We start from the raw sequence: 19,488 nt of genomic DNA, 5'->3' as shown, positions 1-19,488 counted from the left end.
AGGAATGCACATCCACCAATTTCGCCTCCTATTTGAGAGGTGTCAGCCCAATTTCAACCTCTAGAGCACGAAAATTCCTTCCCATCACACCAACGTTGTACACAATTCAAAACCAAGATGGCGAGTCTCCTCCTGCGCAGGCGCAGGTCCAGTTTCCCATTTTCGATAACATACTTCTTTTAAAAATACAATATAAGGCATCTATTTAATTATAAATTACCGCATTTCCGGAAAATATATAGTATTTTCCACATATCTAAAACATCACCCATTTTTTGGACAGTTCTACACTGGGTGAGCTAGGACTGTTGAAATATGTTGGGTGAATATAATATTAGTGAGTTTGTAGCCTTGAAATAAAATATATTCAGTAAAAGTATCGGGCAAAGTAAGAATGCATGCAGAGCTAAGGGTAGTCCATCACATTTCGCTCTACTGATGAACCATTACCTGGAGTTTACCTGGAGAGGGTTTCAGGGGTCAACACCCCCGCGGCCCGGTCTGAGACCAGGCCTCATGGTGGATCAGGGTCTGATCAACCAGGCTGTTACTGCTGGCCGCACGCAAGCTGACGTACGAACCACAGCCCGGTTGGTCAGGTACTGACTTTAGGTGCCTGTCCAGTGCCTTCTTGAGACAGCCAGGGATCTATTGGTAATTCCTCTTATGCATGCTGCGGGGCGGTTGAACAGTCTTGAGCCCCGGACACTTATTGTGTTGTCTCTCAATGTACTCGTGGCGCCCCTGCTTTTCATCGGGGATATGTTGCATTTCCTGCCGAGTCTTTTGCTTTCATAGGGAGTGATTTTCGTGTGCAGGTTTGGTATCAATCCCTCCAGGGCCTTCCAAGTGTATAAGAGTATATTGTCTACAGCTGATACAGAAATATTTGAATGTAGGTCCATAAGCAGTGTTAAAGGAGAGATGTGTAGGGTTAAAATTCAATAAATGCGATCTTTCATCATTTGACGACATAAGGTTTGTTCTGGACGGTACTAGGTCGAAATAAACGGTATAAAATACCAGCACAATGAAAATATAAACACTTAAGCAGTATAATGTGATCCTTTATTAACAACGTTTAGCCCACACAGTGGACTTTATCAAGTCACAAACAGATCTGTTTGTGACTTGGTAAAGTCAACTGTGGGCGAAACGTTGTTAATAAAGGATAACATTATACTGCTTATGTGTTTATATTTCCACGGTACTAGGTCGTCAAGATACGGGCACCCAAATATAAACGAGAACCCCGAGGAAGCAGCAGAGGTTAGAATGTAAGCTTATCTTTCATACACTTATTGTGAATGTTAAGTAGGATATTCTAATCCCCTTTAAAAAATCTCATATACTTTGTTCTTGAACAGAAGAGCAAAACAAAACTAACTGGTACTGGTATATATAATTATGAAGCAGCAAAGAAACTCAAAAGTTGATAGTTATGTAAGAAATACATAACAAATATGTCAGTGAGTTCTATATTACAAGTCATTACATCACCGTCACGTAGACACTCAAAGGAAACTTAATCTAAATCCTGTTGTACATATTTACTGCCAGGTGAACAATGGCATCAAATATAAGGAGACTTATCTAACGTTGTGCCCAGCCAGAGAATCGAATTCTGGTCCTTTCAGTTGTGTGCAACTATAAACTCGTCCTACCATTAAGTCACCACATCAGGGGATAGATAAAGTAGACAAAAGTAAAGAAAAAATTATTGCCAACCATTGAACCTGCTGCCTTCCAACAGCTTTTTCACCAACCAAAAAAATGTAAAGGGGAAGACAATAATTAGATCATTGACACACAAACACGCTCTTATACTGTGCACATGTGTATATTTATAAAGACAGTTAAGGCGAAATTGGACCGGGGCCAAAGCGGTCTCTGAGAAGTCAAACCTGGGAGGTGCATTGTACTAAGAAAGTTGGCCAAGAAGAGGCGTCAATCAGGAAATAAGAGGTTGTAAATCTGACAGACTGACAAAAATGTACCACAGCAGAATGGAAATATTACTAGAACTGAGAAAGGTTGGTTTTAAAAGGATTATAATAAGCCCTTCAAGGGAAGTTTCTTTTATGCCGGTGAGGGGCTATTGATCTAAGGAAGTGGCCCTGTGCTTCCCTTTCTTTTAAACCTGAATGCCTCCCATTCCTTCAGATGCATCCCATGACTGTAATATAATAAAGTTCCATTTTCCTTTGTCTTTCAGGAGTCACCAGATGATTGACGATGACGTCACTAAGCTTTGCAACATTTCCCATCCATTCTTTTATATTTGATTTATAATATATATATATATATACATACATTTTGAGTTAAGAGAATCTATGTTTATATCAAATTAATCTGATTACATTATTATATTCTTGGGGACTGATAAATCCATGAGGGTCATGGAGCACCTGGGGAATGGGAGGCAGTCAAGTTTGATCAGAGGAAAGGGAGCGTAACTTCATTTCCTAGAATCAAGAGCCCTTCACCAGCATCGAGGAAATCAACCTGAAAAATGTGGAAACAGCAAGATTATTATTTAACTATGTAACCTGTCGTACATTATTATTATTATTATTATTATTATTATTATTATTATAGAGAAGCGCGACAGTTGTCCTCCTCTGCAGATAGTGATCAAGTTTGGCTCTAATTATTTTGAACTAGAGCCCTTCACCAGCCTCAAGTGTGGGGTGAGATGAGCCTAGTGGCTGCTGACACCTGCTCAACCACACTGTGTACCCGAGCTGTTTATAACTTTCTGGCGCAGCTTTAGCACTTCCTCTATTCAAAGGGGAATGCCTTGATGTCACTGAAAGACTTGATTCAAGGAATCGGAGTTTCCCTCCCAGTCTCAAGATCAAACCTAATAGTCTCCCATTCCCCAAGCGCCTTAGGATCTTCATATATATATATATATATATATATATATATATATATATATATATATATATATATATATATATATATATATATATATATATATATATATATATATATATATATATATATATAAAGGGAGGTAGCACCTCTGGAACTGTTCTCCCCGGAGCTGTTTGAAAATTGTTTTCTCCTACCACCTCTATATTCTATATTCTATGTAGAATTTATTTTAAGACAAAATACATTGACACAAATAAAATAGGGAGTAGAACAACATAGATAACATCTCGGATACTTCGTCCAGCTTCCCGGCGGTGGGCCGCGTGCCCACCCCTCTGGATCGCAACACTGAGTCTCTGAAAGAGGAAGCTGGCCGCCCTGTGATCCTTGGTTTCTATGATGAGGTTTTTCACCCAGCTCTTTAAGGAACTTTAGAGCACACTTACCCTATGCTCCAAGGGTCTCCGACCCTATTGGAATGAAGTTATAGCAAGGGGGGAGGACTTCATATTTGGGGATCTTCTGGGTCTCCTTGTGGCTGGCAGCTTCACCCCCTTCAGCTACGGAGTATGACAAGTAGGTGTCTGCCAATGTGGCGGCACAGGTGTAGTCCCAGGCAATCTGCTTACCATCCTTCCAGGATAGCATAGTGACTCCATCAGGGTGCTTTCGACTTCCGTCACACCGCTGCACTTTGGGTTCCCGTTGAGCTGGGCAACAGGCTGTGGCGAGGCTTCTCTTTATGATATCGTTGACCTCATCATGTCTGGCATACTTCCCTTCTGATGTGACACACACACACACACAATATATATATATATATATATATATATATATATATATATATATATATATATATATATATATATATATATATATATATATATATATATGTCGTGCCGAATATGTAAAACTGGTCAATTAGCAAGAACTCATTTAAAATTAAGTCTTTTCTGAAATTTTCTGTTATGCGTTTAAAGATATATTTTTTTCATTAATGTTAATGTGAAAATTTTTAATTTTGCACCAAAAGAATCTTAGAATACTTACCTAACCTTATTATAACAAGAGCAATTTATTTTAGCCTAACCCAACTAAATATATTTTAGATTTGTTTACAATAATTTAATACTAAACAAACACAGTGAAATATATTTTTCTCGTTAGGTTCAGAATGATTTTGGCGAAATTATTGCATAAAAAAATTTTCGTTTGTCCTGTATGGCAAGATAAGCGTTGCAATTTAAGCCAAGATCGCAAGTTCTGCCTATTCGGCACGACATATATATATATATATATATATATATATATATATATATATATATATAAGAAATCACAATAAAATGCGTGATTACTGCAAATGTGTAAAATGCCACAGTAAAGAGGAAATAATACCTGAGCACTTTCATGTGATTATACACATATCTTCAGAGGAATATGAAGAATAGGCAAGAGAAGCACATTTTAAGTGTTAAACACTGAGGTGACACCTCACTCAGATGAGGTTGCACCTCACACAAACCCATCCTGCACATACATTTGTCCAACATCGAGTCAAATTGTTCGTATGACAAAGAACACACTGTATATTAGTGAATCTTTTTGTTTTTACCTTTAAGATTATAAACAATACTCCGGACTATAAAACTGTCAAGTTTAGAGATACAGGAACTCAAATTTGAAATATGTGCATCATGCTTATTAAGAGATGATTCCCTAATATTTCGTTAAACCTTTTATTTAAGACAAACTACCAAATCTCCTGAGACCAGAGTTAACATAAATATGCAATAACTACTGGACTTCAGCGCTGTGTTCATTTATGTGAGAGATACAGGCCAATGTGTACATTGGACTAATTCACAAAAATTACTTCCTGTAATTCTACAGCTCAACGAAATATTGTGGAATCATCTCTTATTAAGCATGATGTACAAACATATTTCAAATTTGAGTTCTGGTATCTATAAACTTTGTCAAGCCATTGCACGACTTGACAAAGCTCCTGGAGAGCGAAACGTTGCTTCAATAAAATGTCACCGTTCCACATGTGTCCATTTACCTAACGTTATGTCCGTAAATGAATTATTAGTGTAGATATATTCATTGGGAAGCGCTAAATCCATAAGGATCATACATCGCCTACATATCCAGATGTGTCTTACACACTCCTGGTGTGTTCTACACCTCTGATGTGCTCTAAACAGCCCTTGTGTTGTCTACCCACTCCTTGTGTGTTCTACACAGCCCTAATGTGCTCTGCACAGCCCTGGTGTGCTCTACGAAACTCTGGTGTGTTTTGTATAACCCTGGTGTGTGCTATATATCCCTAGTTTGCTCTACACAGCCCTGATGTGCTCTGCATAGCCCTGATGTGCTCTACACAGCCATGATGTGCTCTCCACAGCGCTGATGTGCTCTACACAGCGCTGATGTGTTCTACACAGCCCTGATGTGCTCTACACATCAGGGCTATACACAACCCTGATGTGCTATACACAGCCCTGATGTGGTATACACAGCCCTGATATGCTCTACACAGCCCTGATGTGCTATACACAGCCCTGATATAGTATACAAAGCCCTGATGTGCTCTACACAGACCTGATGCGCTATACACAGCCCTGATATAGTATACAAAGCCCTGATGTGCTCTACACAGACCTGATGCGCTATACACAGCCCTGATGTGCTATACACAGCCCTGATATAGTATACAAAACCCTGATGTGCTCTACACAGACCTGATGTGCTATACACAGCCCTGATGTGATATACACAGCCCTGATGTGATATACACAGCCCTGATGTGATATACACAGCCCTGATATAGTATACAAAACCCTGATGTGCTATACACAGCCCTGATGTGCTCTACACAGCCCTGATGTGATATACACAGCCCTGATATTGTATACAAAGCCCTGATGTGCTCTACACAGCCCTGATGTGCAATATACAGCCCTGATATTATATAAATAGTTAAAAAAACCGACAAGTTGATGAATCAGACATGTGTAACATTTGATCATCAGGTTGATGAATGAGACACATGTGTAACGTTTGATCATCAGGTTGATGAATGAGACACATGTGTAACGTTTGATCATCAAGTTGATGAATGAGACACATGTGTAACATTTGATTATCTTTAATACAGAAATGTTTCGTTGGCAGTGTCTTCCTCAGTCCAGTCTGACTACAACACTAACTGTAGCACTGACTGGAACACCGTGATTGTTACACCAAGACTGGAACACTGCGACTAAAGATACATCCTTCACTCAATGAATCATTAACAATGAAATCTTAATTTAATTACAGCAACCCGTTCATTATCACTACGAAGGGCATGAGGCAAAAAAAAATTAAACATTGACTGTCAATATTTTGTTGGTACACCTCCCCCACACATATACCTTCCTATATATATATATATATATATATATATATATATATATATATATATATATATATATATATATATATATATATATATATATATGTCGTGCCGAATATGTAAAATTGGTCAATTAGCAAGAACTCATTTGAAATTAAGTCCTTTCTGAAATTTTCTCTTTTACGTTTAAAGATATATTTTTTCATTAATGTTAATGTAAAAAATTTTAATTAAATATATATACATATATTTATGTGTGTGTGTACTCACTTAGTTGTGGTTGCAGGGGTCGAGTCATAGCTTCTGGCCCCTCCTCTTCACTGGCCGCTACTGGGTCACTCTCCCTGCACCATGAGCTTTATCATCTCTTTGTGTGTGTGCAGTGTGTGTGTGTGTGTGTGTGTGTGTGTGTGTGTGTGTGTGTGTGTGTGTGTGTGTGTGTGTGCAGTGTGTGTGTGTAGTTAGTTACTAGTTGTCAAAGGCACGTGTGTGTATGTGTGTGTAAGGCGAGGTATACCTCGGGTACAAATTGTGGGGACCCAGAGCCTCTGAGTAAATAAAAAAAAATAGGCTTCGAAGAAAATATATACATGTATGTACTTCATATTATTGTGACCACGTTATTGGAAAAATAGTCTTTCCGAAAAAATCTTTCAATTGAGTTTAATGTAACAGGTGAAGAAACACAGCCGGTTTGCAAGCAAGTTTCTTGCTACAACCTCACACGTGCTCTGTTTACACGAACCTCGTGGTAACAGTATTGTTTTTGTTTACTTCGCCATCTACCAATCAGAGAAGGTTTCGACGTTCTCTTCCAGCCAATCACGCGAAGGCTCTTTGTTGATTAAATTTACTCGTCTCAACATATGAAGAAGCTTTGGCTACAGGCTACGTATTAAATATACATAAAAGTTAAAAACATACGTTTTCTATAAAATCAAATTGACTTTTCTTAGTTCACAGCAATTCCTCAATTCTATCTAAATTAAGCAATATGAAATTATGTGGAGAAGGACAAATAATTGATGTACTGAGAAAATATTGTCTGAACACATTAGTGACGTCACTGTGCGCCTACCTTGTACAAGTAGTGAATGTACGATACTTTACCTTGGCGTATAATTGAACTGCAATCAGTTCTATTGTATTTTTCCGATTTTTATTTTTACTTAAAATATCATCAATATATTTTTTCTTTATATTGACCTGTGATGCTAAAAAACAAATATATTCCTTCATTTTCTAATTAATGAAAATGCTTATTTACTCTGATTTTCATGTATTATATATACTCGGATTTCAATAATAATTTATTATTATTATTATTATTATTATTATTATTATTATTATTATTATTATTATTATTATTATTTACATCACAAAGTGCCCTACACGTGAAGAAAAGTAGTCATAGGCTCATATATATATATATATATATATATATATATATATATATATATATATATATATATATATATATTTAATTTATTTATTTATTATCACACTGGCCGATTCCCACCAAGGCAGGGTGGCCCGAAAAAGAAAAACTTTCACCATCATTCACTCCGTCACTGTCTTGCCAGAAGGGTGCTTTACACTACAGTTTTTAAACTGCAACATTAACACCCCTCCTTCAGAGTGCAGGCACTATACATCCCATCTCCAGGACTCAAGTCCGCCCTGCCGGTTTCCCTGAACCCCTTCATAAATGTTACTTTGCTCACACTCCAACAGCACGTCAAGTATTAAAAACCATTTGTCTCCATTCACTCCTATCAAACACGCTCACGCATGCCTGCTGGAAGTCCAAGCCCCTCGCACACAAAACCTCCTTTACCCCCTCCCTCCAACCTTTCCTAGGCCGACCCCTACCCCGCCTTCCTTCCACTACAGACTGATACACTCTTGAAGTCACTCTGTTTCGCTCCATTCTCTCTACATGTCCGAACCACCTCAACAACCCTTCCTCAGTCCTCTGGACAACAGTTTTGGTAATCCCGCACCTCCTCCTAACTTCCAAACTACGAATTCTCTGCATTATATTCACACCACACATTGCCCTCAGACATGACATCTCCACTGTGTGTATCCCATTTAAACACGTTAATTAACGTTTCACATAACAAATGCTATTTTTTTCTATTTTCGTCGTTTAGATTAAATTACATAAATCTATAAAACTGTCTTAAATTACAAAAAAAAAAAAAAGAAGAAACTGGTGGTGACACATCTGGCAATGTTGTGTTTAAGAATAACCAGGAAAAGTTCAGATCTTGACGAGCATCACTCATGCTATCAGGAATATGTTGCTTAATCATAATGATCAATCAGTTCACTGATTAAGCAACAGGTAACGTAAACGATTTAAGGATCCACTTCTCTTTAAAATCAACAGATCAGACTGTGACCTACTTATTCGTCTCCTGAGTGTTTCTTGTTTTAAGTTTTCACTTGAGCATTTACTAATTTGTTTAGTTCGCGCGTATGTACTCACCTATTTGCGGTTGCAGGGGTCGATTCAGCTCCTGGTCCCGAGAAAAGAATGATGCCAACATTTATCTTCCCAGGTGGTCACCCATCCAAGTACTAACCAAGCCCAACTTCGTTGAGGACGAGAAGCGGTTCGTTCAATATGATAAAATATCCACTGAGTTGAGTATATAGGAGTGTCTCAGGGGGCATAAGAGCATTCTTGATATTGTATGCCACTGAATTTATCGAAAAATAAAAGCCTTTCATATAACACCAACCTGTTCTCGTAAATTCACATTGTTTTCAGCAGGAAAGAGTGATCCGCGGAGTGCACTCTACACTGTTAGCCACAGTGGAATACTAAGTTTTAGGAACTTGAACATATTTTACAGTAGCTTAGGGACTCTTTCCCTATACGGTACTAAATCATTTTATTAAGTCTTAGTACCATAATTCTAATTGAAAGCCTTCTCAAATATATATCCTATTGTCGCTTACGAAAGTTGAAGATTTAAGACAAGGAAAGTACGTCAACTTTGGAAGGTGAAGTAAGATGACTAGTGTTGTGCGTACGACAACATGGACGAGTTGCCATGCGCGGCGCCTCGTATAAAACCAGCAACCCTGCAACGCCAGCAATCAAAACTAAACGCAAGAGGCTGTTGTACTGAACGTAGTGTACCAGGACTTTCCTTTGTTTTGTCGGGGCATAGAACCAGTTGAAGATGAAGCCTAAGTTCGGAAACGATTTGACAAATGTCATTCTCCGGCAGTCCCAGGTGGTGCAGACCCGGATGGCTGGGCGGGCAGTCATCAAGGTGGTGAACAGATGCAATGATGCAAAAGAAAACAACAGTCTCAGTACGTGATAAAATTGTTTTAGTTGCATATGATTAAGTGTAAGTGGCTGGCGTTGCCTTAGAAGTTAGCTGCATTTTATAATGTAGAAGTGTGGCGTTGGTTTTGGTATATAAAGGGTAGTATGGCAGGATACACACTCAGTAAAATCATGAAAAACTCTTAAGACTCCCTTGAATATATGTATATTGTAACGGACCCTCTGCATGTTCATTTCCCATTCTAACTTGCTCAGTAATGTGAAAATGGTGTAGAGGAACTGATGTAGACTGAAAAATGTTAAAACCCAGCTTGTGTTTTCGGGTAATCTAAACTTTCTAGTCGTTTTTATCTCATTCAACTTATCCTTTTATTCATATTTAAATTCTGCGGTATAGAAAATCATGTATATAAGTGAATTCCTCCTAACCCTTCTAGGGCCTAGTTTCTAGGTCTGTGTATTCCATAGAATGAGCTAGTTATATTTCGTCAGCAATATTTAGATGAAATTATGTAAGAATGATGAAAATATTCCTGTCTTTATAGAGCAGACGATCAAAAACTCAGAATTTTCCTAGATAGTTTGGTTGTTGCTGTTTCTGTTGCTACTGAAATCATTCGTTACTATTTGCAATTTCAAGTCGATAAATCTTAGATATTCATCGTGTACAGCTACATATATGATTAATAGAAATATAAATCAAATTAAGGAATACGATAATAGGGCGTACAAGAAGACTACGGATTGCTAACCCAGAGGGATTATTAGCCCAAGAAAGCCAAACTGTGGCGCTTTCCCATTCGGGTCTTTCTTTTGGTCCCAGTATGCGACCCACAACTCATGGTTATTCCATTTACTGTTAAGAAAGGGCAGCAGGTGGAGACCTGCCCAAACGTTTTCCTTGTCTCAGAATTCTACCCGGAGCCTTTTAGTTTGTGTGAAACGAAGTGAGCATTTTGTAAATTCATTTGTCAGGTTTAAATATGTCGACTTAGGTGATTTTATGATATCAAATTACCTGTACAAGTACGACAAGATTTTCTTTTTTTTGGCTCTTAAGTGTGGATTAAAGTAAACTCATTGTATATAATTTTGATACATACCTTCGTATATACCCAGACTCAACCTCCCAAGACAGTCATTTTTCTTTAACAGTATCTAATGATGTTAATTAAAGCAGAATAGTGTTGAACAAAGGCTTGTGTCGTCTGCATAAGGGGAACTTGGCTAGTTGCCAAATGTATCAACGTTTTTAATTTGCCTCCAGCGCATATTCATGTAAAGTGAGCTACAATGCTTTACTCGTACTGTATATTAATCATAAATTGATTTATAAATTTGAAAGGTCGGCACCATTTAGTAAAAAAATAAATTAGTGAAATTATGAGCAAAACAGTCATTAAAAGTTTTTTAATATCTAAATTCTGTTAGCTATAAAAATGATAATATTTCTTGAAAAATCTGAGTATTGCATTCTGAAATTTATAATAGTTAATAGTTTAATTACTGATATAAACCGAGGCCGACGATATTCCAGGAAATATACGATGGATATTTCTTGGTAGTGTTGGCAACCATCGCTCAGCTGAGTGCCGGGGTTGTTGTGATGACGCAATATTAACCAACACCTCCCACCATTAAATTTGTCGCGTACCACAAAACGTTACCGCAAGAAATATATGCCACAGTGTGTATACTAAAAGATACATACCTCGGTGTATATATAACGAAATTTCTCTCCAGTGGGAAATATCTCATTAATACGCTGGGACCTATGTATCTATATTTGCATTGATACATAGTTCATATACTATACCCTACCTGGAGTTTACCTAGAGAGGGTTTCGGGGGTCAACGCCCCCGCAGTTCGGTCTGAGACCAGGCCTCATGGTGGATCAGGGTCTGATCAACCAGGCTGTTGCTGCTGGCCGGTCGTAAACTGACGTACGAACCACAGCCCGGTTGGCCAAGTACTGACTTTAGGTGCCTCTCCAGTGCCTTCTTAAAGACAGCCAGGGGTCTAGTGGTAATCCCTCATATGTATGATGGGAGGCAGTTGAACAGTCTTGGGCCCCGGACACTTATTGTGTTGTCTCTCAATGTACGCGTGGCCAGGGATTCTTAACTTTTCCTCCATGATTAACCCCCTCGGCTTGATATATTTCTCCATTTACCCCCGTCCATACAAAAAAATTATCACCATCATAAAGAGACAGAAAAACAAGGTCAGAAAAAATAGATTATTCAGGTTTTGCACAAAAATAGCAATATACATTCGTATCACCAAAAATAAAAAAAAAAACATTCTTTTCTAAAGAAATAATTATACATCAGTTACATCAAATATTTACCCCTTGCCATCTAGTTTTTTTTTACCCCCAAGGAGTAAATTTATCCCTGGTTGAGAATCGCTGCTCTGGGTGATACATTGTGTACCTCTGTAATCTGTAAATACCTTTGTAACTTGTAATGATTGTGACTAGACCTACCTGGAGTTCATTACCTTTGTAAATTGTGAGTTCATTACCTTTGTAAATTGTGAATTCATTGCCTCTGTAACTTGCTCAGCTATCAAAACTTTGAGGCCCAGTCCCTGGACCCATTATGTACCTCTGTAATCTTTTGACTACCGCCCACAGGATGGGTATGGGGTGCATAATAAACATATTAAACTAACTCTGGGTGATATTGGGACATACACACCTCAGGGTAGTGGTGTCAGCTGACGGACGCTACCTATCCTAGGGAAGTAATGCCATCTGCGGAATCTTACCCACCCTGGGGTAGTGCAGCCGGCTGTGGAACGTTTATCCATCCTGGGGTAGTGGTGTTAGCGGTGATCCTATCTATCCTGGGGTAGTAGTTATATGTATGGGACTTTATACCCTCCCCTGGTGTAGTAGTTCCATGTGTGGGACTTGACCCTCCCTGAGGCAGTGGTGCCAGCTGTGGGTCCTTATCCACCCTGAAGTAGTGGTCTCAGCTGTGGTCCCACATCCACCCTGAAGTAGTGGTCTTGGCTGTGGTCCCACATCCACCCTGGGGTAGTGGTGTCAGCTGTGAGTCCTTATCCACCTTTGGGTAGTGATCCAAGGAAGGGAAGGATAACCACAATTCTTGGAACAATAGCCCTTGACTAGTATCAAGGCAACCCCCTGAGGAGTGATATTTAGGAAGGTGGGATTGATTGTCGCTAGGCAGGTATTTATCTCAATGTCAAACTTTCAAACTTGAAGTATGTCGTCAATTGTGCAGCTTTTTATTTGAGCTTGGAATCTTTTTTTCTTTTTTACACCTGCTCACCACATTATCGTTTGTGAGACTAAAACAGACTGCAATGTGGCTGCCAGCATTTGTTTGTCATAAAGATGAATGCGCAAGACATGGTGGGGGTATTAGGTTCATCAGAAATATATCCTCACTGCGAGAGATAAGTGTATACTGTTGAACGTTTCCTTTTTATTCTTAGTTATCTCATATCGCAGACGTTTTCATTTAATTTGCTTATTTATGGTTAAATATGTTTTTATGGGATAAGAACCTAATTTAACCTTACCTATGGATAGTAGTATCTGTAAATAGAAAGCATTAAATAATGACGGTCGGTACTCGTAAGAAAATTTAATATAGTAAAATGAGAATAGGTTGCTATGCTAGGGATCCACCCAACTTAAAAATATCAATGGATTACAGTGCGTCCTACTTGTACACACCTCTTGGTGTATATTTTTATCATAGCTTTAATATTCTCAAGGTTTTCAAGTGACAAGACACAATGGAGATGCCAGTACTCGCCGGGCCAGCTAAATAATGTCTCACGCATCTTTCACTGTATTTCACAAATTCGAAGTACGATCTCGGAGTCACGCTACATTAAGCTCAGGAAGCATGACGTGATGCCTGCTCTTACAAAAATAGAAACAGAGTATCAACATACATATAAAAAGGTATATATTTTTGCACGGTGACTAGACAAAATGCACGCTCATTAAGTTTCCGTTTTTACACATCCTATGTTTGTCAGCGACGCAGCCCAGTTCATCAACAGTTATAAGAAAATAAGCAAGACTTAAACACTTGAAAATTATTTAACTTACAAGGAAATAAAATCAAATTAACTTTATCATAAATTCTCTCAAGTCATGTCATACCTACTCATAAGGCTGAGTATGAGGCTTTACTCCATCACTGTTCATATAAGTTCATTCCACCTCACCATTACCCTGAAACTAAATAATGTACTTTCTAATATCTTTGACTCGTATATGATTTTAGCTTCCATCTATATCCTTGTTTTCTTGGACCTTGTATTTCATTTTTTTTTTTAAATTGGCAGTGTATATATTTTTACATTTAAGTACTGACTTGACAGCTCTAGGATCTGACGTTTCTTGTTACTGGAAATGTGAATGAAATTACTTTTTTAAAACGACTTGCCGAAAAAAATGTAAGGACACCTTAAGCATACTGGACTAGCATTTCATTCCCTTGAATCAACAATTACATTCATGAGGAAGCGCAACGCTCGCAGAGGTCATAGAGCCTCTCAGGAATAGAAGGTACTCAGGTTTGAGCCAAGGGGGGATACTTCCAATTCCTATTCACCATTATCAAGAGTCCTGCACGCATCATATTTGAGGGGTTGAACCAACAATAAATGCAATATGCTCCTCGGGCTACTAAACTTTATTATTATTATTATTATTATTGAATTCGTTGTGGAAGCACAAAACTGCAATCGGTCAGACTACTAACTTGACGCACAAACATATCAGATAAATAAAAACTTAAAATTTGTGTTAAGTGGGGAGAGGGCAGGGACATGACACTACTTCAGGTGTGTGTAGTAACTTGTGAGACCATCTGCTGAGGTCCACACCTGCTGTCACTCATAACACCATCACCAAGGAAATGAAAGTGATATTTGCAGCGCCATGCTCACGCGTTTATAGCTTTGCAGGGAAGGCCGGTGTTGCAGTGGATCTTTGGACATACAGTTTGTAGCAGATTTCTTAGTTAAGAAAAACTATAAATACAAGATGAAATGTGATTAAAAAAAAAGTCTGCCGCGCAAATATTATTAATATTTTGGGGGAGTGCTAAACCCGTAGGATTATACAGCGCATGTGGGGGATGGGAGGTATTTAGGCTCAGTTCAGGGAACCAGAGCACAGATCCAATTCCCTAGATCAAGAGCCCCTCACCAGCGTCAAGGAACCTCCCTTGAAGGGTGCCGCGCAAATAGAAACGGGCACCCTCTGCTCGCGGCTCGTGCAAAACAATGGTATTTCTATTGTTGAAGGCTTAGTCAACTCTGTGGTCTAATTGACTTTTTGCAACAGTGGCATGTTGTCTGTGGTTAAGAGGACGGGCTGCAGTAGTAGCTGTGCCAATCGTAGTTACGGTGGTAATATTAGTTGTAGAATAGTATTGTGATAATAAAAGTAGTGGTTGCAATAGTAATAGTGTTATCCACAGCTTTTTTACTGTGAACATTTTAAATATATTTACCAGTTATAACATTTGTAGAAATAAATTACAGGCTTTATTTACTGTAGATATTTTACACAAATTGTTTTTACTTAATTGTAAATCCTAGTAAATCATGAATAACGAAGTTAATCCTGGGAATTTACAATGAACGTCACTGTCAACAAAAGTAAGGGGTTTGGCGGTTCACGTGGCTACTTTCATTAACCTTCTTGGTTGTAATCCAGAATGAGAGGTCTCACTCTGAACATTTGAGTTCTCCTTGAGTTACCACAAGCATGATTCATCCTACTACCTGTCTCTAGAAGGCACAGGTTACGACACTCCCGCAGCTGCCGGCCCTCCTGAAGAGGGAAAGTACGTATGGTCGCTAGAGTATTAATAATAATGGGAGGGGTACAGTGAGTGAGACACTGGAAAATGAAAGGAGAGAGTTAGAGAAAAAAAGGAAAGATGGGTATATAAGAGTAGCAATTAGTCAATAAATATTATTATTATCATCATCATAATTATTTTTATGTTTACAACACAAAATTCAGTTCGCATATTAAGAAAACATCTTCATAAAAATGATTGAACTAAAGATTACTTTGTGTAAAAAAGTAACTTAATCTCGTTTGTCTTTTATCTTCATTGTAGTGATAGTGAGGATGTGTGTTAAATGCGGATCAGTTAACGTTTGTCACTGTTGTATCTTCATAATTATGCAACTTTAGCAAACCTTGAGGAAAGAGAAATTACTCAAGATCGCGTGTATCTAAGGAAGGTCATTTACGTATCGCAATGAAAACCAACGTCAAGTTTTCAGTAGCAGGAAACATTTTTAGATTAAACTCAGCGTATATAGAGATGCTCACCTTTGGGTATACTGGAGACGGTTTCGGGGATCAGCGTCCCCGCGGCCCGGTCTGTGACTCAGGCCTCCTGGTGGATCAGGGTCTGATCACCCAGGCTGTTACTACTGGCCGCACGCAGACCGATGTACGAATCACAGCCCGGCTGATGTGAGGAAGCATAGCATCACCGTTGCTACCCTCAACAACCCCTGTGTTGCTTTATAATTTTCATCCTCAGGCACGTAATCGTTGATAAGTTATATATATTAGTCACGACCAGTGACAGACACATTCATAACCAGTGTCAGATACACAAATCGGTCACTAGCTACAGTTTACATCAGTAACCAGTGCAAGTAAACATCACTGCCTTCGTTCAGGGGTTTGTGATTAAATAAAAAAATGAAGCTACTTTTCCCTTTCTCGTATCAAACTTGACTAGCCATCTTGCTCCAGGTATTGTATAACCTTAACGGGTTTTGCTCTTCTCCATAAATATAACAACAATAATCATAGCATTATATGTAGCTTGCGCTTTAGTAACAAAACTTCGTCGCCTACAGGAATCAACTGTTTTGTTCAGAATATCAAGAGCACTGCAGATACTATTTTCATTCTCTGGATTATTGTTTTTTCTATAGACAGTGTTTTGTTTACATTGTATTGATTATAAAATATTACCAAACTATTATGTAAGAAGAGTGCCAGACTTCACTGCTGTTGGCACGTCACGCCAGTAGTAGTATGATTGTGGTCCGGGGAAACTGGTGTTCGTGCGTGGAACTACCAAGGTTATCACGTCAACCTGTTCTTACTAGTGTTGTATTCACATGCATATCTCGATATTTTTCATGGGTGACACAGCATACATTTAAGTACAGCAAAAATGGAGTCAGTTATAGTATGGCTCCTCCGCACCATCCCCAGAAAAATGTAACTAAATTTTTGCAAATTCTTGGATAAATTAGTCTGTTTTATATTACACAAATTTTTACAAAATTAGGCTTGCCTCCACAAGGAAACTGATATATAATTCTTTGCTAATTCGTAGATGAGTTAGGTAGATTAAATTATTTAATATTACACAAATTTTAACAAGGTTAGTTTAGATTTTTTAGGTTAGTTTTGGTGCGAAATAAAAACATATGTCAAATTTGCAAACCAATGTTTCACTGTTTTCCTTTTGGGTGGAAATTGAAAGGGATCTTCAGATTAAAAAAAAAATCCAAGAATGAGATCATCAAATTGTAAGCAAACGAGTAAAGGTTGTAGAGCAGCGGGTGTCAGGAGCCAAGGCCCGCCACCCTACTATAACCGTTACTCGCTTACCACAATTTCAGCATGTTCATCACGCCTCTGACGTATCATTACGTCAGATGCCCACGATGTTCCCTTCAAGAGGATTGCTTTGATTAAGTGTACTTGATCTAAGAAATTAGAGAAGCCTCTCCCTTGGATCAAGGCTGATAATATAGCATCTGCACTCGCTGTGACCTCTACAGGTTTAACACTGCCTCGTGGCTCGTGAATTAAATAATCGGATGTTCTCTACCAAGGGGTGCACTGATGCTGAATGAGTCTTGATCCATGGAATTGGAGCTATCCTTCCCTTTCAATCAAACATGTTTACCTCCCATTCCCTAGGTTCTGTATGACCCGCTAGTGGTCTGACAATCAAAGTTATGGGATGGTTTCAGTTTTAAGGTAAGAACGTTTATATTGTTTTCGGTTGCCTACTATTAAATAAAGATTCTGTTTTGATTAGAATTAAAAAAAATATGAATTAAAAACTGTAGGTTTATAATTGAATTTAAAAAATATTTAGAGGTGCAATAGTTCAAGTCGTTTGCGTAGATGTGTTAGAGAGGTTAGGACTATAATATTTGAATGTATATTACGAGATTGTGTTGGTGGTGTTATAAGCAGTACAATACTAATGCGTAGATTTACTAGGTATCCTCGAGCGAGTACGTAGTCTGATTTTTTTTTTTCTCAACCTTCAACGTGAGAACGCCTCATCCACTGACTTCAAATTTCTAATGTTAGTATAACGTAACTGAAAGGTTCATGTAGCTATTGGAATGTGGAAATTCCCTCTGTTGGCATGTACAAAAGGATTCTGGCAAATTTTATATAGATCATTCTCGATTTTAGTTTCTATGGGATAACTTGAGAAAGCCTCATGTTATATGCATGAAGCTTTTAACAATGGTGCATCCTGCTTGGAAGAAATTGGGAATTGTTAGTGTGTGTAGATACCAATTTAATCATTTTGTTTTTAAAATGGTATATGTGTTTTTGTAACATTTCACGAACAAACCTCATCTGAATGGTTTAACCGTTAATGGCTGATGCCTGACGCGAGAAGGAGGATAACAATAAGCTTATTCTCTTTAGGTGCAAATTTGCCAATTCACTAACATAGGTAAAAATTTAGCATCGATGGATTCCATATGAATCAAAAAATGCCTGTTCTGGTCGACTTCAAACTTTAAGCGTTTGTATACTTTTATCATTATTAGGCTGCATGAGTTCTAATTCTGCCACTTTCATTAAACTATTGTGAAATTGATTTCCTTTCAGTAACTGAAGAATGCCTATATTGATCAGCTTCAAAACTTCAATGTTGGTGTATCTTAGCCTAGAGAAAAGTTGGGATTAATCGTAGATTGTATAGGTGCAAATATGTCAACTGACCAGCATGGGTGATATACTTTGAATTGTTGGATTCTGTTGTTAGCTCGAAAATGCCTCTTTTAATGTTAGTGTGTCTTAGAGGAAGATTAATTATATAATGGGTTTTGTTGCCTCCACTTTGCTAATTTTATTTATACAATTTTTGGAGTATCATACCCTTTAGCAGCACTAAGAAACTATGGTTCCTTGATAATGTGAGAAATCGTGAAAGCACTTGGAATTTCACTATTTTTTCACAGTGGTTGTTCTGCATATCGTGATATCATCTGTTTACTGTGATCTGATTGCAACACATAGACATATATCAAAGGCATCGAAGATTAGGCACACATGCACAAAAATACGCACAGACAATCATACATTACATGAATATATGTTCACAGCATACTTATGTACATGACATACAAATACACAAATTCATATGCAAATTCATATATATTTTTTTATTTTGCTGCATTAGAATTTTATGGCCTCCCTCCAGTATTCCTTACTTAGTGCCAATATTGAGGTACAGCAGACTGCGGTTAGGGGATATTAGAATACCTTTCTCGGATCGCGAAGCGACCGAAGCAAATCCACCTTGTGTTAGTGGGGTTACGTGCAAATTATCGTACAGTATGTACATTGATTTCTACTGGTGGGAGTAAAGTGCAAGAAACCTTACATAAGGTTTCCTGAGGCTGCTTAGTATCGAGTTAGGTCGGCAATGCAACAAGCGATGTCATAACTATGACTCCTGCAGAGTTATAAATAAACTTCCATATAGAGTAAAAAAAAACAGTATAAATACGGGCAGTAATTTGTAGTGGTTTTGAAGAATACACGAAATTTAAAAAAAAAAAAAAAAAAAAAAAGTCATAATTTATTATTTTTAG

The 19,488-nt window shown here is 38.0% G+C and overlaps 1 protein-coding gene across 1 annotated transcript in view; it reads left to right on the top strand.

The window, feature by feature from the left end:
* The first annotated feature begins 9,378 nt into the window (after positions 1–9,378).
* Positions 9,379–19,488, top strand: part of LOC128702378 (leucine-rich repeat-containing protein 20) — a 63,749-nt gene continuing 53,639 nt past the window's right edge. The window contains exon 1 of the mRNA XM_053796619.2: positions 9,379–9,613. Within this exon, the coding sequence (XP_053652594.1) occupies positions 9,478–9,613 (136 nt within the window). The 5' untranslated portion in view covers positions 9,379–9,477. The remainder of the gene's footprint in view (positions 9,614–19,488) is intronic.

This window comes from Cherax quadricarinatus, chromosome 80, assembly GCF_038502225.1.
Source record: "Cherax quadricarinatus isolate ZL_2023a chromosome 80, ASM3850222v1, whole genome shotgun sequence".
NCBI classification, from domain to species: Eukaryota; Metazoa; Arthropoda; class Malacostraca; order Decapoda; family Parastacidae; genus Cherax; species Cherax quadricarinatus.
Note: the sequence above shows the minus strand (reverse complement) of the source record. Positions and strands in the feature narration are given on the sequence as shown.